The sequence below is a fragment of the Hevea brasiliensis genome, chromosome 11 (assembly GCF_030052815.1).
Source record: "Hevea brasiliensis isolate MT/VB/25A 57/8 chromosome 11, ASM3005281v1, whole genome shotgun sequence".
Taxonomy (NCBI): domain Eukaryota; kingdom Viridiplantae; phylum Streptophyta; class Magnoliopsida; order Malpighiales; family Euphorbiaceae; genus Hevea; species Hevea brasiliensis.
The window spans coordinates 108,791-134,036 of record NC_079503.1 but is presented as its reverse complement, the minus strand read 5'-3'; the positions used below and the strand labels follow the sequence as shown (position 1 = coordinate 134,036).

Sequence of the window (25,246 nt, the reverse complement as noted above, 5' to 3'; positions counted from 1 at the left end):
TTTACTGCTAAATCTGTTAATATCTGATTTAATCTGCTGGTTGTTTGATCTCGCCGGTTAGTATATCCGGTATCGCTTCCGATTCTTTGTGTTAAAAACTTATCCAGATTACTGATATCTCTGCTGAATCCTGATATAATTTGTTAGATCAGTATACTGATTGCATATAGCCTAACTTTGAATCAACTTGTCAATAAAGCTGTATTATTCATATTTCTCATTAGTCAATTGAGTTGAACCTAGCTGCAATTTTCAAAGGTTTTGAGCAATAACCGAAAATTATTTTTAAAGTTCAATTCACCCCCCTCTTGGACATATTTTGAGACATCAATGCCCAATTCCAAGATCTATGAATGCAAACTAGCAAGCATCACGAATCATTCGTCAGAATCGAGAAAATTTCATTGAAGACATCTTCTTCATTTTTTTTTGGTCGAAACATCTTCTTGCAACATAGAAGTCGCAGTCATATAGTGTCGTCCTTTAATTTATTATAACAGACGGCTGAGCCAACAATAAAACATCATTATTTTTATTAATTTATTAGCATTATGCCGCAGAAGCAAATGCTAATACTAATAAATACAAGGCAATAACCATCAAAACTAGCTATGGAACGAAAACCAAGAATATATCACCTGCTCAGAACGCCGGCCACCTCCATTAACAGCTCATTCTTGACTACCAAAGGGGACATTGTCGATTATATTTATTAATTTGTCTCTTTGCTATAGAGCATTTCATTAGTCTCTTGTCTTCCGAGCACAATCCTCATCATCATCAATTTTCGCGTGTATGCTTCATTATGGGTCGCGCTGTAGCATGTTGGATGCCTTTGTTATTATTTTTCTTTTTCACAACTTCATCGTCCGGCGATGGTAATACTGCCGTCCTCATCACCTTCAAGAACTCCCTCACTAATTCCGCGGCGCTTTACAGTTGGAACGAGACAGTCAATCCATGCAATTGGGTTGGTTTGCATTGCAAAGATGATGGTGTCATTGATAAGTTGACCCTGGAGAACATGGACCTGTCTGGCATGATTGATATAGACACCCTCGTCCAGTTGCCTAAGTTGAGAGCCTTGAGCTTTAAGAACAATAGCTTCGAGGGCCCATTGCCACCGTTGAATAAACTCACTTCCTTGAGGACCTTGTATTTGTCCATGAACAAATTCTCGGGGAAAATTGCTGACGATGCTTTTGCTGGAATGAACTCCTTGACTCAACTTTATTTGGCAAATAACAACTTCACGGGCCCAATCCCTTCTGCGCTTCTTCCCTTGCCCAAGCTTGTCAAACTCAGCCTCGAGAATAATCAATTTGAAGGCCAAATACCGGACTTTCAACACGACTTCTTATTGTTTAACGTCTCCAATAACCATTTGAACGGTCACATTCCGGTTGCCCTTGCCGGCATCAATCTAGCCTCTTTTGCAGGTGATCTTTGCAATTGATTTAGTTGACCTTGCTATGAAAAAGTTTTTTGTTTTATGAATGACATTTAATAATTCAATTTGTATGGAGCAGGGAACGATGGCCTATGTGGAAAGCCACTGTCTGCATGCAAGTCCTCCAGGAAGAAGACCATAATAATAATCGCGGTAGTGTCGGCAAGTGTGATTGCATTAGCTGCCCTGGTTGCAGTTGCTTATTTCCGCGGCCGCCGAACCAAAACGACCCAAGTGAAGCAGCTCCAAGTCCAAGGGACTAAAGCACAAACCAAATTTGCTGTTATGGGCCGAAAAGAATTTGTTCAATCGCCTGATCACGATCACAAGGGCCAGTTGCATTTCGTTAGGAACGACAGAGAGAGATTTGACTTGCAAGAACTTCTGAGGGCCTCTGCTGAGGTTTTGGGAAGCGGGAATTTTGGGTCATCTTATAAGGCACTTCTTTTAGATGGGTCTGCCATGGTTGTGAAGAGGTTTAGGGAAATGAATAATGTCGGCAAGGAAGAATTTCAGGAGCACATGGCTAGGCTAGGAACGCTGTCGCACTGTAATTTGCTCCCTCTCGTCGCATTCTACTATAGGAAAGATGAAAAGCTTTTAATTTTTGACTTTATTGAAAATGGGAGTTTGGCTAGTCATCTTCATGGTATTTCTCTCATCTTTTACATTTTCTAAACCACTAAGGTAAACTCTTTAATGTAACAAAACTGGAACTTAAAGATGGAAATTTCTGTCTTGATTGATTTCAGCTAAGCGTGCCTCCGGACAACCAGGGCTGGACTGGCCAACTCGCCTAAAAATCATCAAAGGGGTAGCCAGGGGATTGGCCTACCTCCACAAGGAGTTCCCTAACCTAACTCTACCGCATGGTCACCTGAAATCCTCTAACGTGCTTCTGGACCATACTTTCGAGCCCCTGTTGACGGACTATGGGTTGGTGCCTGTGGTAAACAAAGCTCATGCTCAACAAGTTATGGTAGCGTACAAGTCCCCAGAATTCATCCAAAGTGACCGCACCACAACAAAGACCGATGTGTGGAGTCTCGGCATTCTAATCCTGGAGCTGTTGACCGGTAAGTTTCCGGCCAATTATCTTAGACAAGGTAAAGGCGCCAATGCTGATCTAGCGACTTGGGTAAATTCAGTTGTCAGAGAAGAATGGACGGGAGAGGTGTTTGATATGGATATGAGAGGGACTAAGCATGGCGAGGGTGAGTTGCTGAAGCTCTTGAAGATAGGGATGTGCTGCTGTGAATGGAGAGTGGAGAGAAGGTGGGATTTGAGGGAGGCTGTGGACAAGATCGAGGAGTTGAAGGAGAGAGACAGCGATGATGACTTCAGTTCCTACGCAAGTGAAGGAGAACTCTACTCTTCCAGAGCAATGACTGAGGACGATTTCTCTTTCTCTATCAACCGTTGATCACTGAAGCTTGCTCTACTCTTCGAAAGAGAACATTGACTCAGAGGTCATTTTTGGCCACAAATTAGTCCATGAATGGATGAGTTCATTGTCCGATCAGTGGTTGTTGTGTGTTTCTCAATTTTATCTTCCTTTTCTTAATATTCTTATTTCGTCCAATTGATCATCTCTGTTATTAAACTATTATATATGTTTTCTTTTTTATGTAATTGATTTAGAGTCTCTTACTCTTTCCAAGAAATAATTTTCTCTTTGAAGAATAGGAAGTGGCTGCTTAGTTTCTCTGGGTCATTTTCAGTGATGGTCCAGCACGTTTAGTGGTATATTTTCTGGGTTTTAATGTCCTAAGTAATTTTTCCTGAGACATATGTTAGAATTAGCATCATTATACCATGTTACTCTTATTATTGTTTGCATCAAATATCAAATTTGTGTATGCAATTAATGCCTACATTAATGCGGTGTAGCCTGACTTGAACCTCAAGAAGAACCCTCGTAATGACGCTGATGTACAGCGTCAAATTGATGCAAGTGCGGGGTTTGACGCCATCCCAGTAGAAAATGCAAAATCCTATTGTCAGCCTGTGTTAATAATTATGATATATTGCAGCATAATTTCGGAAATGGAATATTCCTGGTGAGTATTGCTGGCTACCTTAGATATAATCAACTTCCACGCATCATTATGCGATAGATAGAGACTTGTATCTCTATCCTATCGAGAAAAGTTGCGCCTGCTTGCCTGTCTACAATTTTTATGCATCTATTCCCTTCCCAGGATAACCTCTCTATGTGCTCCCAAATTCCCCTCATCCCCTTCTCTTGGAATATGTAATATCCCCATCTTTCTCTTCCAGAGTCCACAAGCTAATCCATCCATAGTCAGTAAATGTTAAGGTAATTCTACTTTCTGTACAGCTACATTCCTCAGTACTTGCTGTAAACCTTACTCCTTTGGAATTTCTTCTGCAATGGATAAAAAATTAAAAAGAAAAAAAAAAGAAAAAGAAAAAAGAAAACCTGAAACATGAGATTATAGTGGATTTTTTTTGTGAACTTTGTCTTTTTTCCTTTTTTTTGAATTTGATCATTTAATTATAAATTGATTATGAAAGCATAGCTTGTTCATGCAGAATCTCAGGTGATTGATAAATTTGTTGCCTTTTCATTCTTTGAACACCGTGATAAACCAAAGGTAATCGATTCAACAAGTTGGGTGTGAGGGCACTAGATCGTATCCAGCAAATTGTTTTCTCCTGTCCAAGCTGCTAAGCAAATTGTTACCTCAGGTTTATGCTCTGCTCTATCTCTAGGGTTTTCTATGCTATGCTTTGCTTGGGGACAGTTAATGTAAAATAGAAACAACCCAAAAAAAGAGGCATCATTCACTGATTTGTCACTGCTGGGCCAAAGAAGGTTCCAAACACTTTACAGGGTTGGCGTAGGTTCAACAAAATGCATACTTCTCACACTGTGGTAGGCCTTATTATGGCGTGGACAGAATTAGCATTAGATTCATTTGCGCAAGTGTGCTGTCATTTCCATGAGAAGAAATGTCATAGATTCTCTTCTAAAAATTTGGACCTACCTTGTCCTTGGCTTGTTTCTTGACAGATAATGAAAATACATGAAACTGATGGTTTCCGTTTCTTTTTCTTTTCTTTTTTTTTTTAAATTTTGGTTTGCAAAGGATGGTTTTTGTCTCTTAATAGTCACCAAGTGTGCTTCACATGCATTTGCACTCCTTTGCGTTTCACTTTCTTTGAAAAAGGCATTAATGCTCTAGTTATACATGCTGAGAAAACTTAATTAGGTAGAGAAATAAATAAAAAAAAAGACAAAAAATGGAGATTATAATAGCATGTTTAAAATGGCAAAGAAAAGTTATCTTTAAAATAGGCCAAAGAATTTTATATATGAACCGTCCAAAATTCTTTTAGAGAAGGAATAACACTCTTGCGGTTTTATTTCTCTCTCTTTTGATCAACACGTCTCAAGGAAAGCATATAAAAGAGGGAAGGTGGACACCAGCTTTTACTCGTGGTTATAAACTTCTAATGGCAGGGCCTGATAATCAAGACAAGCTTATCGACAGAAGAGACTTTGTGACGATCTTAGCATCTCAAGGGGTCGATTTTCTTCTTTCGGGTGAAGGAAAGGCAAGTCCTTGTTTTTATTTTTTAATATCTTATTATTTATTCTTTGTACATAATACATAACTGTGCTGTGCAATTAGTGCTAAAAGCTTTTACTTTGGTGTTCAAGCAAATAGGTTAGAAAAGGCTTTTGATAAGGTACTTCTGTCTCTCTTTACAGAAAGATGGAAAATTTCTATATTACTGAAGTTTATTTAGCTTAGGAAATGTCATCTTCAATGAAATTAATTAGAAGACTGAAACACAGGTCTTCTTCTTTTTTTTCTTATGCTAACTTCAGGTACCCTTATCATCATGTGATGGGAAGATAATTTGCCTGTTCTTCTCCGCAAACTGGTGCAGGCCATGCAAAACCTTTGTTCCTCAGCTTGTGCAACTTTATAATAGCCTGAGAGTTGAGGATAAAAAGCTAGAGATTATCATGGTCTCCTTTGACCGTGATGAGGATGGATTCAAGGAACACTTCAAGTGCATACCGTGGCTTGCAGTTCCATTTGACGTGGAATTGAACAGAAAATTGAGTGAAATCTATGGCATCAATCGCATTCCATCATTTGTTTCATTGGCTTCAGATGAAATATCGATTGAAGAAGATCTGATTGGGTTGATAGAGGATTATGGCTCCCAAGCATTTCCCTTTACCTGGAAGAGAAGAGAGGAATTGAGGGCTATCGATGATGCAAAGCGCCAAGGAGGAAATTTAGAACAGCTTTTGGCACATGAAGGACGAAATTATGTTTTATCTAGAGATGGTAGAAAGGTGATTTACTTTTATCCCAATTGTATTATATTAATTTGGCCTTTTGTTTCTAATGATGATATATATTTATGTAACTTTGCAACCTTTGTGCAGATACCAGTATCTGAACTTGTTGGGAAAACAGTAGGCCTGTATTTTGGAGCATACTGGTGCCCTCCTAGCCGTGCCTTTACTGCCCAGCTAATAGAAACCTACAATGAGCTGGTAACCACAGGGGATGGATGCTTCGAAATTATATTGGTGTCCACAGATCGAGACCTTATAGAATTTAATACCAACCTAGGTAACATGCCATGGCTTGCCATTCCATACGAGGATAGGACGCGGCAAGACCTGTGTAGGATCTTCAACATTAAAGGGATTCCTGCTTTGGTGATAATTGGGGAGGATGGGAAGACTATCAGCATGGATGGGAAGGGGATGATTTCTTTGTACGGTGCCAAGGCCTTCCCGTTCACAGAAAGGAGGATTGCAGAGATAGAAGCAGGGTTGAAAAAGGAAGGAGATGCATTGCCTCAGCAAGTGAAGGACATAAAGCATCATCATGAACTGAAATTGGACATGGCAAAAGCCTATGTGTGCGACTGTTGTAAAAGGCAAGGGAGGTTCTGGGCATTCTCTTGTCAAGTGTGTGATTATGACCTTCACCCTGGATGTGTGCAAAAAACAGAATGATGTGATCTGAAGAGAGTAATACTAGTGATAATAATATTAAATATTAATATTCTAGCAGTAAGCAATGCATTAATTATTTTGGGTACTTCAATTGCAACTCGTAAGCATTGCACCTAATTAAAATTGCAACATGCTAAATGAGTTTACTTTTATGCAGCAGTATTTACTGACCATGGAACTATTGCCAAGGATAAATACTTGTACAGTTGAACCAAAACTTGGACATCTTCAATAATCTTCCCTTCTAAAGATCCTATGTCAGACAAGGACATGATTGCATCGATGGTATTAATCGAATCACTTCCAAAATTAGCATTAAAAAAATCAGTATCCGAAGCAAATAACAGGGCTTCTCTTGCTGTAATTGCTTCCATCACAGCTGCACTTGAGGCGTTACGAAAAACTTGGGGAGACCTGCCAAAGCTCCATGAAAGTTTACTTTGATTGACCAAGACGAGGGGCCTTCCAACCAGCAGGAAAAATTAAAGAAGAAAGCACATCCAGCCGTGAGGAGCATCTCAATTCTTGAAACTCATAGCAATGACAGTTGACCCACATAGTGGCCATTGGAAACAACAATTCCTTCTCAAACTTCCATGTTTCTATGATTCCATAAAGACTTACCGCAACGTCCATAAATTTTTCAAGACCTTCCATCCCTAATGATTGATACACAAAATAGATCCAATCAATAAAGTCATAAGCATTATCAAACTCAAATCTATTTCTTCTAGGAAAATTACAGCTTTGAAATACACGATCAACACACACAGCATTGAATTCACAACAAGCACACGTCACACCTACACTACACTACATCCTTTCTTGAGTGAAGCACATCCGGTAATAATTATATTACGAACCACTTTCCATAGAAACTCTTGTCTATGTATTGCACCTTTTTGTTGAAATGACAAACATACCGATCGATTATAGAAAATCTACCTAATGGAATTTGCTTGACCTGTCGGCCTCCCACGGCAAGAACAAAATGTCAATAGCGTTTACTTTCCATTGCCTATTAGACTGGTCAATAAAATCACATACTTGAATAAAATTAATATCACCTGGATTAGGGGAAGCCACCTTAAACCTGGATTAGGGGATGCTTGAAATAAATTGTCAATAGCATTCTCCTTCCTTTCCCCGTTTTCATGCTAGATTGTGGCTCTGCCACAACACCACTCTTTTTAAGCTGATACCAACCGTTATGGAGTGAGCCCACAGTCCTCAGATATGAGAAATAAAGAAAGAAGTAGAGAGAAATAGAACTAAAGAATAGAAAGAAGGAATAGAGAGAAAACAGAGAGAAATTGAGAGAGAAGTGATTAGAATTCTGATGTTTCTTTGATTATCTCTCTTTAGTTACATAGCAGTTTTTTATACAGCTTATTCCCTCAAATGTAACTGTTCTCGCCAATTCCAACTTCCTCTAACTACCTCGAGGCTCAAGCTCACCTGCTAGCTAACACAGTCATCCTAACTTCCCTTATTACTTCTTTATACAATTACAGCCCTTACTCATCCCCTATTACAGCTCTTATTCACTTTAACCCTCTTACTTTAACCTGATTCTGTTGTATGTGACAATCAGCCTGGCTCAGGGCATTGTAGGATAATAACCTTGGTTAATGCCAGATGGAAACATCAGATATAGTTGAGTTGGAGATGGCAACGGATTTGAAGCTGTCCCAGGCGATGTTGACTTGCTACCCCTTGAACACTGGGACAAAATGCATAAGCAAATCAAAATCAAAAGGTGTAGCAAGTTTTCATGGTTGCAATGTCATAGTTAGACTACTGGACTGAAAAATAAAAACAGAGCAGAAAATTTCAGGAAGAATAGATGAAAGTCTCTGTATTTTCATTCATTTATATAGACAATTAGAAAACACCAACTTCCCTTAAATTAAGCAAATATACTGCTTAAAGCCATGCCTAAAACAAGCTGGATTACTAGTTCTAAATTTGAACATATTTTTTAGTAAAAAATTACAGCAAAATTATAATATTAAACAAAAAAATTCTAAACAAAATATCTCTAATGTGACAGCATTAGTATCACAACTGTTGCACCTTCACTCCTCCTTGACACAGATGCTGCTTTGAATTCTAAGCCTCTCTCTCAAATTTTCAATCAAATTTTCAAATTTGAACTTTTGCAAACCTTTGGTTTAAGGGTGAGCACTATTTTGTTTGAATCGAATAAACCAAACCGAACCGTCTTAATTTGATAATTCGGTTCGATTTTTAAGATAATTCGAATTTGATTTTTAAAATAATTCGGTTCAGTCGGTTCGGTTTTACATTCTCAAAATTTCGGTTATTTCGATTCCGTTCGGATTTGGAGAGGAAAAAATTGGTTGAACGAACCAAGCCGAATTACTTTATTAATTTTTAAATTAATTTATTTTTATAAGAAATTTATGAATTATATGTAATTTTATATATATATATATATATATATATATATATATATATAAATTATTTAATTTTATTGATTAATAGTTATTAGGTTGCAACTACTATTGTGCGCACAGTGGGAGGGGACACGAGATTTTTCGATTTCAATTGGATTACACCAATGATCAGCTATAAGCCCTTACCTTTTTACATTAGTTTTAGATGAATTGACGAAATATATACAAGAGAGTATTCCTTGGTGCATGATATTTGCAGATGATATTGTTCTGATAGATGAGAAGCGAGAAGAAGTCAATAGAAAGCTAGAGTTTTGGAGAAGTACTCTAAAGTCAAAGGGCTTTAAGTTAAGTAGAACGAAGACAGAATACATGTATTGCAAGTTCAGTGAAGGCCAAACTGGTGATAGGGAAGGTATTAGTTTGGATGGAGTGGTACTGTCCCAAAATAATCACTTTAAATATCTCGGCTCAGTCCTTCAAGTAGATGGGGGATGTGAGGAGAATGTTTGTCATAGAATTAAAGCCGGATGGTTGAAGTGGAGACGTGTCACGGGAGTTTTATGTGATCGCAAGATTCCCAATAAGTTGAAAGGAAAACTTTACCGTATAACCATACGACTGGCTATGTTATATGGTAGTGAGTGTTGGGCACTGAAGAAGTCGTATGCGTCTAAGATAAGAGTTGCAGAGATGACAATGTTAAGGTGGATGAGTGGCCATACTAGACTAGATAAAGTCCGTAATGAGAGTATTAGAGAAAAAGTAGGAGTGGTGCCAATTAAGGATAAGTTGAGAGAAGGGAGATTGAGGTGGTCATGTGAAGCGTAGACATATGGAGGCTCCAGTTAGACAAGTAGAGCACATTAGGTTAGAGGATAGAAAGAAAAAAAGGGGTAGACCTAAATTGACTTGGAGGAGAGTAGTACGACATGACCTAAAAGCATTACATATTTCTGAGGATTTAACCTAAAATCGTTTAAAGTGGAGAAAGCGAATCCATATAGCCGACCCCAAATTTTTTGGATAAAAGCTTAGTTGAGTTGAGTTGAATAATTATTAGGTTCAAATCAAGGTCAAAATCATACCAAATAACTTGAAAATCAAGTCTAAATTAAAAAACCCATCAAAACTCAAAACCGACCGATTCGAACCGAATTTGAAAGCATGCTGGTTGCATGCATTGCATCAGGTCTGGTGACTAATAAGTAAAGAAGGCAGCCAATAAGACGTCTATACACACTTGCATCAACCTTCTTCCATGTACCCATGATGCTTAATTTCTCACAAGGAACTAGAGGAGTGCTGACTTCTTTACAATTCTGCATCCCGAACTTCACCAAGACTTCCATCAAATACTTCTTTTGACACAAGGAAAAACCTTACTTTGACTGAGAAATTTTGATTCCCAGAAAGTATGAAATCTTCCCCAAATCATTCATTTCAAAAACACCCTTAATTTCCTTTTTAAATTGATTCACCATCTCATAATTGCCTCCAGTGATCAAGAAGTCACCAACATAAATGGAAACAATCAATAAATCTAATGAAATAATAGGATTTGGAGGAATTTTCTGTGCATTTCAATATGTATATTTACTTTGTACAGGTCTCTATTTATACAAAAGAATCCTCACTCTACAAAAAATCTAAGAAGATGAGGAAACTAATAGAAAATAGGAAACACTAAATACAACAAACGAAAAAAATAACAATCCCTATATTGCAGGAATTAGATCCGGATTTCCAACACTCCCCTTCAAGTTGGTTCATGTATATCATACATGCCCAACTTGTGCACTAGAGGATGAAACATTTTATTGTTCAATCCTTTGGTGAACACATCGATCAACTGTTCTTTAGAAGCCAATTGTTTTTTAGAAGCCACATGAGAGACACTCAAAGATCCATCTACAATTTTTTTCTTTTACAAAGTGTTAGTCAATCTCCATATGCTTAGTTCGATCATGCTGTGTTGGATTATTGACAATACTAATAGTAGCTTTGTTATCACAAAACAAGTGTAAACCATTTATTTCTAACAATTTCATCTCTTCCATTAACTTACGTAACCACAGTAACTCCTAGACGCCTTGAGCCATGGCTCTACATTCAGCCTCTGCACTAAATCTAGCAGTCACATTTTATTTCTTACTTCTTCAAGTGACCAGGTTACCACCAACAAAAGTACAATAACCTGTAGTTGACCTCCTGCCATCAAGTGATCCTACCCAATCTACATCTGTAAACACCTTTATCTAAAGGTGTCCATGTTTAGAGAAGAGAAGTCCTTTTCCAGGGGTATATTTCAGATATCTCAAAATGAGAAGAACAAAATTAGATGAGATTCACGAGGATCATGCATATATTGACTTACCAGGCTTACTGTATAAGTTATGTCTAGTCTAGTGTGTGAAAGGTAGATCAATCTGCCAACTAACCTCTGATATCTCCCTAAATCCACTGACCCTCCAATTCTAGCTTGCAATCTATGATTTGCTTCAATAGGGAACTCTGTTGGTTTATAGCCCAACATACCTATTCCTTCCAGAAGATCCAGTATATACTTTCTTTGAGAAATAAAGATCCATTTGTCTAATCTGGCAACCTCTATTCCAAGAAAGTACATCGGTCTCCCGAAGCCTTTGATTTCAAATTCCTGTGCTAGGCATTTCTTTAACTGAGCAATTTCTTCCTTATCATCTCCTGTCACTATTATATCATTCACATAAACAATAAGTAATGTGATCTTACCTCCACCATATTTTATAAATAGAGTGTAATCGGCATTACTCTGATAGAATCCAAAGGAGATAATAGCTTTGATGAATTTATCAAACTATGCTTTAGGAGACTGCTTTAGACCATACATAGTCTTTTTCAATCTGCAAACCTTCCTTCTAGTTTTCTCATCCTCAAACCCTCGAGGTATCTAAATATATACATCTTCCTCTAAGTCTCCATGTGAAAAAACATTTTTGACATCGAATTACTGTAAATCCCAGTTAAGATTTGCTGCACACGATAATAGAATCCTGATGGAGCAAAGGTCTCTTGATAGGCCACCTTATATGTCTGTGTGAAACCCTTTGCTATCAATCTGGATTTGTATCTCTCAATTGAGCCATCTGCTTTATGTTTTATAGTGAACACTCATTTGCATCCAACTGATTTTTTTTTTTTTCCAACAAGGAGAATAACAAGATCCCATGTCCCATTTGTTGTCAAAGCTTTTACTTCCTCAATCATCACATTCTTTTATTTTGAATCAAGGTATGCTTTCTTCTAATCCTGTAGGATAGAAACAGAAGAAACAGACAAAACAAAGGCTCTATAGGATGGAAATAATGAGTTATAAGATATAAAATTAGAGATGGAATGTTTAGTACAAGCTCTGATCCTTTTTCTTAAGGCAATTCGGACATCAAGATCAGAATTAGAACTATCAAGGAGAGAAGAAGACTTATTACATACCTTATGATGTCTAGGATCTGAATCCAGGGTTTCTAATTAATCAAGCGTATCGTGCTCAATGGCTTCATCCATTCTGTTTCGATGTGTAGATTCTCAAATTCAACCTATTCAATCTCTCCATAGCTGATTTTTTCTGAACGTGTTGAGGTGAATCAACCTGAACATCATTTTTCTTCTTTTAAGGAATTGGGAGGAAAGAAGATGAGACAGGAAAAAACACCTCTTCCCTCTTATTTTCTCTCTGAAAAGGTGATTGAAATATGGTTCAGATTCCCTAAAAATGACATCCATGCTCACAAAATATTTCCTAGAAGGTGGGTGATAACATTTGTATCCTTTTTGAGTACCAAAATACCCCACAAACACACTTAAAAGCCTGAAGTTCTAATTTCCTAGCATTTGTCCTATGAACAAAGCACACATAACCAAATACTTTGGGTGGAACAGTATAAGAGTTTTTTCCTTGTAAAACTTCCAAAGAACTTTTAAAATCTAGGGTTCTAAGAGGCATCCTATTAATTAATTATGCTGCAGACAAAATAGCATCTCTCCAATAAGATGTAGGAAGGGTCATAATGAACATGAGGGCCCGAGCTACCTCAAGTAAATGTTTATTTTTTTTCTTTCAGATACTCTATTTTGTGCACTAGTATTAACACAACTAGTTTGATGTAAGATGCCATGTGATTCCAAATAATCTTGAAACACTCTATTCACATATTCTGTGCCATTATCAGTTCTTAAAATTTTCACTTGGGCATCAAATTGAGTATAGATTATCTTATGGAATTGTTGAAAACAATAAAATACCTCACTTTTTGTTTTCATCAAGTAAACCAATGTTAATATAGTACAACAATCAATGAAAGTAACAAATCATCACAAAGTAACAGATAAAGAGATAGTTTAGTTAGATCCCCACACATCAAAAGAAATAGTCATGAAAGGAATCAAGACTCTATTATTTATGGAAGGATAAAACTATCTTGTGTGTTTAGCCAGTTCACAAGCATCACAAACTAAAAATTTTGACTTACAATGTTTAAACAAAATGAGATATAACTTTTCTAACTCTTATGCCACTTGAGAATCTCTTGGTCAGCATTCACAAATTATCCTAACAAAGCTCGGTTTGTTTTAGGATTTGAGAAACCACCACAGTAATCCAGTAGATATAGGCCATTTTGCAGTCTACCATTGCCAATTGTTCTTCCTGTTTTCAGTTTCTGAAATATACAATGAGTAGGCAAAAATGTGATTTTACAGTTAAGGGCCTTTGTGATAGAGCTAACAAATAGAAGATTAATAGGAAACTAGGCACATGCAATACTGAGGTGAGATTCAAATTAGGAGTGCATTTAACAGAACTTGTTCCTAAGATATTAGTTAGGGATCTGTCCACTATGCAAAGTTTTTCTTTTTCTGAACATGGTAAGTATGTTGTGAATTTGTTTGAAGAGCCTATCATGTGTTTGTTTGCTCCACAATCTATAATGTAAAAAGTTTTTTCAAGATTAGCAAGAAGAGTATTACCTGATTTCACAAAGTTGGAAGAAACAACAGTAGACTGAGATTCTAGCTGTGATAGCAAACATATTAGGGATTGTACTTCCTCATTGGAAAGCATTCTAGTTGTAGCTGTACTGCTAGAAAACTCCAATGTTTCAAATGCATTAGTTTGTGGTCTTATTGAGCCCCTACACTAATATTTATTTCCGGGGTTCTCATTTTTTTTTCCTTTTCTTTTGTAATTTTTTCTATTTGATTTATGATTATCTTTCTTCTAGCAGAAAGATCTTTCATTTTTTTTTTCTGTTAGTGAATAATTTGTCCAAGTCATAGATTGAATTGGGATGGATAATTTTTGAATCGTCTCATTATTGTTATTGATTATCGAATCTTTTTCTTTTTTAGGTTCATTCAATTCATATGGAGTTTCTAGCAATGTTCCTTAGTGTGGCGGGATTTTCCACAATAGTCACAGTGCAAATGATCCTTGTCTGATGAACCACAGCTAAGTGGTTGTTCTTTAGAGGTAGCAGCAATAAGCCCTGACTTGTCAATGGGCATAGAATGAACCATAACACTTTTTTTGCTTTCCTCCTGTTGAACATGAGAATAAGTTTGCCTTAAGGAGGATAAAGAATCCTTGCCAAGTACCTAAATCCGAATCTGATCATATTTTATGTTTAGTCCAGCAAGAAAATTATAGATCTGCTCCTTCTCAACTAATTTCTGGAACTTAGCAGTATCACTGGCAAATGTGGCCTAGAAGTCTTGGTCGTAATCCAATTCTTGCCAGAGACCACTTAATTCAGCAAAGTATTGAGTAACTGTCATCTCACCTTGTTTCGTACTGTGAACTTTATGCCTTAATTCATAAACTTGTGCATCATATTCGAAAGTAGGTTTGGGACATTACGCTCTAAATGGAAGATGCATTATCCAACAATAAATATCCACGAGCTATCTAAGGTTGCATGGAATTGATAAGCCAAGACATTACAAGAGAGTTTTATGATCCCCACTGGTTATAGGTTGAGCTAGTAGTTTTAGGTTTTGGTTTATCTCCAGTAATATACCCCTATAGTCCTCTAGCCTAAATAAATAGAAGATAGGATCTAGACCATGCCAAATAATTGGTTCCACCAAGTTTCACATGACTCATTTGTAAAGAGGGATTATCACTTAAAACACCAATTTTTCCCTCACCCATCACCTTTTTTCCATCAAACATTTTAAAAAGGAAAGAAAAAATATTTCACAACAGGAGACTGAAACAACCAAAAAGAAACAAACTTCCAAGAAACAAACCAAATTGGGTTAAGAACCAAGGCTGGGTAGAGGCGCGCTACACTAGGAAGGTCACCAAAAGAAGAACGGCTAGAATAAAATGGTTGGAAGACATCTCACACACCGACACGTGAAGAAGTGCCAAAACTGGATGTGGCACGTGAAAGGGGTGTGCGGTTCTAGTTCAGTTCGAGGTCTACTTAGGAACCGAATCATAAACGAAATTTTGGTACAGTTCCGGTTCGGTTTTTCATTATTTCGGTTTTGATTCGATACGATTCTTAATTCTTCGGTTCCGATTCGGTTCTCGGTTCTTAAAACAATTTTATATAATTATTTCTTTAAAAATTTATACTTGAATTAGCATTTAAGTTTTGAATTAGGATATTAATACATAATATATCATAAAATATATCTTTTAGCCATTTCCAAACTATATGATCTTTAACTATGAGGTTCATATATAATTTAGAATTAAATATATTATATAATATAATAGTATAAGTATATCATATAATATATATTTTAATTATTTATTAATTATGTAATATTTAACTATAAGATACAAATATAATTAAGAATTAACATATATATAATATAATAGTACATCTATAATTAAGAATTATAAGATAATGTATTTATAACTAAAATTATTAAGAAAATATAGAGAAATTAAATATAGTATTACGTTATATTTAGTTCATAATCATATACATATATATAAATATATATAATTATATTTAAAATATATAATACATCTAAAAAAATAGAAAAACATATGTATAAATTCAGTTCTGGGTTCAGTACGGTTTTAGTTTAGTTCTTAGTGAAGAATTATTACCAAACCAAAGTATCAAAAAAATTTTAGTTTGGTTCAATTCTCCCAAGAACCGTGCACAGCCCTATGTGAGACCATGCGCTTCATCGGACAATGCGATTCTTTTGGGAAAAGGCCGATCGGCAGCACCAACAACTCCCACTTGTAGGCAAACGTTTAGAAGCTTGACCCAAGAACCCTAAAAACCCTATATCTTTTTTGAAGTGCAAATTTATGCCAAAAAAGGTTGGCTTAGCTTTGATACCATGATAAAATAATAGGATTTGGAGGAATTTTCTGTGTATTTCAATATATATATTTACTTTGTACAGGTCTCTATTTATACAAAAGAATTCTCACTATACAAGAAGTCTAAAAAGATTAGGAAATTAATAAAAAGTAGGAAACACTAAATACAATAAAGGAAAGAAATAACAATCCCTATAATACAGGGATTAGATCCGGATTTCCAATAAAAATCTCTATTCTTATCCTTTACAAACAATGTAGCCTCATTGCAAATCTTGATGAACCCCAACTTCTTTAGATGATCATCAATTCTACAATACCAGGCTCTTAGTACCTGTTTTAGGCCATATAAGGCCTTCTTCAACAAATAAACCTTATCCTCACTCTCTTTCTGTATAAAGCCTTTAGGTTGCTCAATAAAAATCTCCTCCTGCAAGTGACCGTTTGAGAAGGCAGATTTTACATCCAATTGGAAAACATCCCTACACTTATGAGCTGTAAGAGCAATAAGCAATATGATAGAGTCAAATTTAGCCACTGGTGCAAATGTTTCTATAAAATCCCATCCATATTGTTAAAAGTAACCCTTTACAACAAGCCTAGCTTTATACTTATTAATAGTACCATTAGGATTTAACTTTAGTCTATAAACCCATTTAACACTTTCCAACCGGTCTATCAACAAGGCACCGTGTATTACTTTTGCAAATCATATTAAACTCCTCCTACATTGTTGCTCTCTATTCCTGAGATTTTTTTTCTTCCACATAGTTGGCTGGTTCACTTACAACTAGTCAATCTTCTTGTTCCTCTAATAGCTTCATCATCTACATCTTTTGAATCATAGCCGTCACCTTCATCAGTTGCTTCTGATTCTTAAGTAACATTCTCAATTGAAATTTGTTTGGAAGAGAAAACAACAAACTTCTCCCAATCCCAAGAAGATTCTTCTACAAACTTGACATTTCTACTCACAACAATTTTTTTAGACTTCAAATTCCAAACTCTATAGCCTTTTGACTGATTGCTATAGCCTTTTGACTGATTGCTATAGCCAATAAAGACACCAACTTTAGCCCTTTCATCTAATTTATCTCTTTTCACCTCAGGAACTTGGTTATAGCATAAACAACCAAAGATTCAGAGATGCTTAACAGAAGGCTCAACTCCAAACCACATCTCATATGGAGTTTTATCTTTCAAAGCTTTAGTTGGTAGCTTCTTAAGCAAGAACGCTAAAGTGTTGACTGATTTTGCCTAAAATCTTCTTGGAAGCTGCTTCTCAAAAAACAAACATCTGGCCATGTTCAAAATTGACCTATTTTTTCTTTCGCACACTCCATTTTGCTGTGGAATATATGAAATTGTTAATTGATGAAGAATGCCAGCCACTTGAAGAAACTTCTCAAATTCATGTGAAGTAAACTCAGGCCCATTATCTAATCTCAACACCTTGATTTTCTTGTTGCATTGATTCTCCACCAAAGACTTAAATCTTTGAAAGTTAAAGAACAACTCATACTTCAATTTTAAAAAGAACACCCAACACATTCTATTGTAATCATCAATGAATAGCAAGAAATACTTGCTTCCATTAAGAGAAGGTGTCCTCATAGGGCCACACACATCAGTATGAATAAGCTGGAGTTTATTAGATGCTCTCCAAGCTTGATTTGTTGGGAATGCCACACTACTTTGCCACACACATTAGTATAGATAAGCTGGAGTTTATTAGGTGTCCTCATATTCCCAAATGGCCGAAACTTGCATAACTTGCCGCATAACTTGTACAGTCCACATATGCACTTTCACGGGAAGCTTCAAAACATGCAAAAACTTGCACGGGCAGCCCGCATAACTTGTGCAACCTCACAGGAAGCCCCTGTAACTGCCAGATTCACACCAAATCTTGCATGACCTGTGCATTTTTTCATAAATGAGCTGGAAAGAAAAGATTCTCCCACGTGAATCAATGACCACACACACCATTTTAGGTTTTCTTTGTCAGAGAATATAAATAGAGAATTTTTACCTCATTTGTAGAGACAGAAAAACAGAGGAAAAGAAAAAAAACGCAGACAAGGCAAGAGAGAGGAAGCAGCCAGCATTTTGCTCCTGCACCAGATTTGGAAACTTCTTTTTTTCTTCATCATTTTCTACCTTTCCTTTACTGGGTTTCTTAGTTCTTAGTTTATTTCCTAGATTTATTTCTATATTTACTTAGAATCTTTTGTATTAAATATGGGTAGTGAGTAGTTTTCAAGGATTCTGGAGTTTAGGTATGTAACATTTAAGATATTTTGTGGATTTTAATTGGGTAATCCATATTATATGATTTTTATGAGGTTTCATCCATTTCTTGTGCGCTCAATGACATGCTTAGTGTAGTAATGTTCATAATCCTTGGTTGAAGCACCGAATGGAGAAAACCTTGAGATAGATAATCAATAAATTTGACTTAATTAACTTGGATCTAGAAATAGACTAAGGATTAAGAAGATTAATAGATTGATTAAGGAACCTAATGGGTTTTAAGTAATCTCAACTCCACGAAAGTAGGATTGAGTTAATTAAGGCACTCGAAAGAGTATTCAAAGGATTTAAGAATTGATCTCCTTGAAATCCATAATTCCCATGTGTTTGGATAACCAATTTAAAATCCGAAAATAGCTTGAATATAAACCCCTAAACTCCGGAATCATTTTATTATCATTGATTGTTAGTTGATGGAAGCGATCTTTCTCATTAGAAGCTTGATGGAGAAATATAGAGATGTGAAGAAAGATCTATACATGGTTTTTATCGATTTGGAGAAGGCATATGATAGTATTTCAAGAGATGTCTTATGGAGAGTGTTAGAACAAAAGAGGGTATCTATTAGGTACATACAAGTATTGAAAGATATGTATGAAGGAGCAACTACTATTGTGCGCACAGTGGGAGAGGACACAAAAGATTTTCCTATCTCAGTTGGATTACACCAAGGTTCAGCTGTAAGCACTTACCTATTTACATTAGTTTTAGATGAATTGACGAAACATATACAAGAGAGTATACCTTGGTGCATGATGTTTGCGGATGATATAGTTCAGATAGATGAAACGCAAGAAGTAGTAAATAGAAAGTTAGAGTTTTAGAGAAGTACCCTAGAGTCAAAGGGCTTTAAGTTAAGTAGAACGAATAGATAATACATGCATTGCAAGTTCAGTGACGGCCGAACTAGTGATAGGGAATGAGTTAGTTTGGATGGAGTGGTACTGTCCCAAAATAATCAATTTAAATATCTCGGCTCAGTCCTTCAAATAGATGGGGGATGTGAGGAGAATATTAGTCATAGGATTAAAACCGAATGGTTGAAGTAAAGACGTGCCACTAGAGTTTTATGTGATCGCAAGATTCCCAATAAATTGAAATGAAAATTTTACCGTACAGCCATACGACCGGCCATATTATATGGTAGTGAGTGTTGGGCACTGAAGGAGTCATATGTGTCTAAGATAAGAGTTGCGGAGATAAGAATGTTAAGGTGGATGAGTGATCATACTAGACTAGATAAAGTTCGTAATGAGAGTATTAGATAAAAGGTAGGAGTGGTGCCAATTGAGGATAAGTTGAGAGAAGGCAGATTGAGGTGGTTTGGTAATGTGAAGCGTAAACATACGGAGGCTACAGTTAGACAAGTAGAGCACATTAGGTTAGAGGATGGAAATAAAAGAAGGGGTAGACCTAAACTGACTTGGAAGAGAGTAGTACAACATAACCTAGAAGCATTACACATTTTCAAGAATTTAACCCAAAATCGTTTAGAGTGGAGAAAGAAAATCCATATAGCCGACCCCAAATTTTTGGGATAAAGGCTTAGTTTAGTTGAGTTGCGTTGATTGTTATTTGAGTTTGATTGATTATCAATTAAATTTTTACCACGCTTAATTTTGAAGGGTTTATTTCTTATAAACATAGTTGGATTCCCATTTAGGTTATTTCTTAGTTGAAATTATAATTATATTCGTAAATTTCATGCTCTTCCTTTTATTACCTTTTTAGTTTAATTTTAACTATAATCAATTAATTTTACATCAACAATTCAATCACTAACACAACTCTCCGTGGGAACGATATCTTTTTTTGTACTACTTGTGCAATCTGTGCACTTACGGTTGGGCCACATCACTTTGGCCTTGCACACTTTTTCAACATGCCCAAATTGCTTGCATGTTCTGCATTGCTCTCTAGGCCTATACCAGAAGTAATTTTCAGAGTGTCCCTTTTTGTTGCAATGTGAATATGGCTGGTACTTCCCTTTGTTGCCTTGATAATCTTTCTTCTCCTTTTCCTTTTTATCGCTAGCAAGCTTCTTTTCTCCTCCACTTAACTGAGCTTTTTTTACTAGCAAGGAGAGCACTTTCATTTGTATCTTCAAGTCTATAAGCTTTCCTCTGCTTTACAGCTTGTAAGGCATTCACCAACTCAGCTTTCAATCACCCTCCTCTTTGGTAAATCTTCCCAAGCAACCTGATTTGATTTAATGCTTTCACAAGCCTACTAGCATACTATTTTACTGGTCCACTCTCTTTCATTTTCAATAACTCATATTCTTTTTTGAAGTTTAAAACTTGCATGTGCTTGGTCTTTTCACTCCCTTGAGACTCTTCTTTTAATTTGTCACAAGCTTCCTTGCCCGTTTCACAAGCCATAATTCTTGTGAAAATTGTCTCTGTCACTGCAGTATGAATAATGGACAAGGACTTGTATTTCTTGGAACTCTCTTATGCATGATGCTTCATCTGAGTCACAGTGGGGTTGGCTCTCAATGGTAGAGGACCATTTCCAGTCTCCACAACTTCCCAAAGATCAAGGCCTCTCAGATAGGTCTTCATTTTTACAGCCCAAAGCTGATAATTTTGACCATCAAACACTGGTGGTGGACCAGTTCCAAAGCTGCTGGAAGCCATAACAAATGGGGGTTGAAATGGCTTTGGGTTTGTGTAAGGGAATCTGACTGGTTTTCTCTCCTTTGTCGCTCACTATTCAGGCCTCTCAAAGATTAGAGAAGACTCCACTACCACTTGTTGGACTGAAAAATAAATACAGAGCAAGAAATTTGAGGAAGAAGAGATCAAAGTCTATATTTTCATTGCTATATATAGACGATACAAAAATTTGCTTTTACAACCAGTTAACACCAACTTCCCTTAAGCAAACATGTTGCTTAAGAGCATGCCTAAAACAAGCTGGATCACTAGTTCTAAATTTGAACATATTTTTTAGTCAAAAAGTAAGGGAAACTTATAATATTAAATAATAAAATTATAAATAAAATATCTCTAATGTGACAGCATTAGTATCATAGCCGCTGCACTTTCACAAACCATAACAATGCAAGTTGAAAATTTTCCATAATAGAAAGCAAGGCACTACAAGGTTAATAGTCAGCCGCTGGGTAAAGCAGAAATAAAATCTTCATCATGCAAGATCTGGGCATATGACATAAATGATGGGCACGTTAACCTCGTAGCTATCAACATACCATTAATGTGAATGGGAATGACAGCTAACGATGGCATTGACTACACACAGTAAAGTTTGCAAGTGTGGTAAGTTGAGGTAACATTTGAATTGTGTATTTTGGACCTTATTATAGCCATGCAAAAGCTCCCCTCTCCAGAGCATCATGATGCCGTAAAGGCCATCTTTATAGGAATAAAAGACATCAAATAAGTTGTAACCGACCAACTGATTCAAAAAATAAAAAATAAAGCAGGCGCTTTCATCAAGTATAAGCCTGACCTTCATGGGCTTTCCTGAAATTATATTTCCATTGGCCATCTGAGTGGCGGAGGCTGCTTCTTCATGAGTATTATATCTTATAAATCCAGAACCTTTATCTCCCTGAACTTTCACTTCCTCAATTACCCCAGCCCCAAGAGCATGAAATTGACAATGAAGCTCAGCTTGAGTTACCTTATTGCACAAACCAAATTGTGAAGGAAAAATTCAAGAGCTAACATCATTGTTTGCACTGAAATGGATAAGATGATTATAACTAAAAGTAATCATAGTTACAGAGTGACAAGACAACATGAAAACAGAGTTCAAAAGTTTAATGGAAAAAGTATAGGAATTGTCGTACCAAAAGCAGATTACAAAGAAGACCAACAAAACCTATCAGAAACAAAATGAGAAGGTGCAACATAAAGAGCATTAGCACACATCTGGAAGAAGTGCAAACAACCTCAAGGAAATTTCAGTGGGGCATCCAATAAAGAAAAGTTCCCAACAGAGCTCTTAAGGGTGGTTCTTCACTTAATTTTGCAACTAGCCTCCTACAGTCCTACTTTCTTACACCAACGGCAACTGATTCATTGTTCACCAGTTGTGACATTCAATCCAACTAGGACAATATTTCTCATAAAAACAACAGCAGAAAATATTCTAGAAATTTTATTAACAAAAAGCTTATTAAATATAAGGGGAAAACTTATTACTGAAATTATTTGCTCCTAAAACACTTCAATTATAATTTGAAAATTCACAGAACTGACAGTAGTATAAAACTACAGTCTTATAAGAAGTTACTATTCATCAAGGGACCCATATGGAATCAAAGTTCCCTCTTATGGACATCAGTAATGGAAAAGATTAAATGTATAAGCAAAGCAATAGCATAATATATCGATTCCTTTATTCTACATCCTTCAATTACCTTATGGGAAATATTACCAACACAGACAGTAGTTTATGCAGGATTGTTTTCACAAGCATCCTTGTTAGCATTTTCTTGGACTCCTTCTGCATGACAAAGATGAATAATGAAAAATCTATCAACATCCAATTTCCACCAATTCTCTTGCAAAAGATATCTTCACTAAGCCAAATTATAGCAGGCAATGGTACAATTGAAAACCAGAACTCTGAAATAGAAAAAGAAGAATAGAATCAAATTGAATTTTGATTGTCACCAAACTATAATCTTAATTGACTGAAGCATAAAGAAACCGTACATCATGCTAAACTAAATGGTTTAATAAACCCAAGAAAGGCTACTCAAAAGACTTGGAGTCATCTAAATGAATCCTTTGCTATAGTCATACAAGTTAGCCAGATAGTAGCAGGAAACTTAGCATTTTCTTAGAGCAGCTGGTCAATTATCCACAAAGGAAACTTGCTTCTACTTAGTAAGTATAATTGTCTAAATCACAGGAGCATTTTAAATGAATCAGAAAGCACAATTATCAAGCACCCCAGTATATGCTAATTAACAAGAGTATTACACATGATGTTGCAATGTATGCCGTTGTTACATGCTTCACAAATCTGCATATTATTTTGGAAGTAGTGGCCAAACACCAAACTGGGTCAAGATAAATTTCTATGCAGGAAACTCTGATTGTACATTTAACAATAACATGAAACAAATACCTGACGATCCACTGGTAAGTACAACTGCATTTTGATTATTACCAATTTGCTTGTCTTCACTGGATCCAGAGCCTCTAGGTGCCAAGTTGCATCTTATTTGCCTATTCGAAAGCCATTTACCTACAATTCAGAGTGTAAAACACATCAATCATCTGTGCCAATACTTTCTAGAGAGTGCAGAATGATGAAACCAAGCAAGGAAAAGTTCTTAAATGCCAAACCATTCAAGTCATTGATAGCACTCTCTGCATCCTGCCAAAAAGTTAGATGTATAATAAAGGCACTGAAATCAGTCTATGGCTTTAGAACACCCTATAAAAAAACTGGCACATCCAAGACTGAAAATTCTCAATAAGACAGTGCCCTCGTCACAAGTTGTGCTAAAGTCCAAATAAAAAAAAAAATCCAAACTGTTATTTTATCAAGATTGGTAAAATGGAAAAGAAAAATAAAGAACTTGATACAAATCAATGGTCCACAAAATTAAAATAACCTGAACAGGAGATTCATTTAGAGGCCCACAAAAATTGAAGGTTTCAAGCAACCACTTATGTGCATAGAGTTACCTCTTCCTTGAGCAACTTCAATACAAGTATTTCAACACGTTCATAAATATGAGTGGAAAAGAAAAGTTACTTAAGCAATAAATCTACTTCCCTAAAGCCTCTGACTTGAGAGTCACATTAGCAATGGATGGCAGAAGAAGAAATGAATGATTCCTTTTTTAAATCCTCAACCAAATCCCTCACTTCCCTTAGTCTTATGATGAAATGAGTGTAAGGAACCAAGTTTATGGAGGCAACTCTCGAACTCTTCGTTCAGTACGTGTGTATGTGTTAGTGTGTACCTCCCTATCTGGGGGCTGACTCTATTCATCACTTTGGGATTCTATTGAATCAAGAAAATTGTTTCATCAGGTAGCCACTAATAACAACACAAGTAATACCTGCTTATTGCGGAAGGAAACGAAGCCATATCGTTTTGAGCGGGCACTTTTGTGATCCCACATGACAAATGCATCACTGCAAATGATAAAACCACCTTAGAAAAAGAAAAATCATGACCTTCAGAGAACAATAAGTACACCAACATAGGGATGGCGCTACTGTTTACATATGATTTGAAAATTCACAAAAAGATTGGGAATGGAAGATGATTCTTAAATAAATACCCATTTCGGGTCTACATAGGATTTTGGCAAAAACCTCCACAATTATTCTTCCGGGTAATTACTATTAGTAACCTTAATCAACATAATCATAAATTAAGCTCTCTAAATTTGGGATAAAAAGTCTAATTTTTTATAAGTGATGGACAGATGTTTAGTTGAAGTTTATTTTTATTATATAATCTAAGAGTTAAATTTTTTATTGCTCTTTCACTTTCTTTCTAACTTAACTTTATCGGTGTTTTGTATTATTGTTATCATTCAATATGTCCAGTATTAAATTCAGTGCTTTTTGACATATCCCATGCCAGATGCAAAAAGAGAAGTTTAGAGTATTTCATAATCCAATGACACTAGGCATACTGGATCTACAGCTTAATTCTATCAATAAAAAGAAAAATAATTAAAAATATGAGTGTTGTGTAGTGTTATTGCTATTTAG

At 36.1% G+C, this 25,246-nt stretch overlaps 3 protein-coding genes across 15 annotated transcripts; 2 read left to right on the top strand and 1 right to left on the bottom strand.

Annotated features, from left to right (window-relative positions):
- The first annotated feature begins 462 nt into the window (after positions 1-462).
- LOC110661045 (probable LRR receptor-like serine/threonine-protein kinase At4g31250) lies at positions 463-3,221 on the top strand. Its single transcript, XM_021819550.2, has 3 exons — positions 463-1,439; positions 1,530-2,099; positions 2,203-3,221. Exons 1-3 carry the CDS (start codon positions 806-808, stop codon positions 2,871-2,873), a joined length of 1,875 nt encoding a protein of 624 aa, XP_021675242.2. The 5' UTR covers positions 463-805; the 3' UTR covers positions 2,874-3,221.
- Positions 3,222-3,562: 341 nt separating this feature from the next.
- LOC110661046 (probable nucleoredoxin 3) lies at positions 3,563-6,549 on the top strand. Of its 3 annotated transcripts, none has more exons than XM_021819553.2 (5): positions 3,563-3,770; positions 4,007-4,162; positions 4,872-5,032; positions 5,310-5,789; positions 5,883-6,549. In XM_021819553.2, exons 3-5 carry the CDS (start codon positions 4,931-4,933, stop codon positions 6,462-6,464), a joined length of 1,164 nt encoding a protein of 387 aa, XP_021675245.2. In that variant the 5' UTR covers positions 3,563-3,770; positions 4,007-4,162; positions 4,872-4,930; the 3' UTR covers positions 6,465-6,549. The 3 variants fall into 3 exon arrangements, with proteins under 3 accessions (XP_021675245.2, XP_057985504.1, XP_021675244.2); XM_058129521.1 differs by having other exon boundaries at positions 4,865-5,032; XM_021819552.2 differs by having other exon boundaries at positions 4,007-5,032.
- Positions 6,550-6,580: 31 nt separating this feature from the next.
- Positions 6,581-24,939, bottom strand: LOC131170492 (oligouridylate-binding protein 1A-like). Of its 11 annotated transcripts, none has more exons than XR_009141211.1 (6): positions 24,808-24,939; positions 24,583-24,658; positions 23,858-23,888; positions 23,637-23,756; positions 22,005-23,006; positions 7,790-8,187 (listed from the first exon to the last, which is right to left on the bottom strand). XR_009141211.1 is itself a non-coding variant. In XM_058129522.1 (5 exons), the coding sequence occupies exons 1-4, from the start codon at positions 24,643-24,645 to the stop codon at positions 22,954-22,956; spliced, it is 267 nt and encodes an 88-aa protein (XP_057985505.1). In that variant the 5' UTR covers positions 24,646-24,801; the 3' UTR covers positions 7,790-8,187; positions 22,921-22,953. The 11 variants fall into 11 exon arrangements, 1 of the variants encoding a protein (XP_057985505.1); XR_009141209.1 differs by lacking the exon at positions 24,808-24,939 and adding an exon at positions 13,396-13,584 and having other exon boundaries at positions 24,583-24,801; XR_009141210.1 differs by lacking the exon at positions 24,808-24,939 and having other exon boundaries at positions 22,005-22,178; positions 22,921-23,006; positions 24,583-24,801.
- Positions 24,940-25,246: the final 307 nt, after the last annotated feature.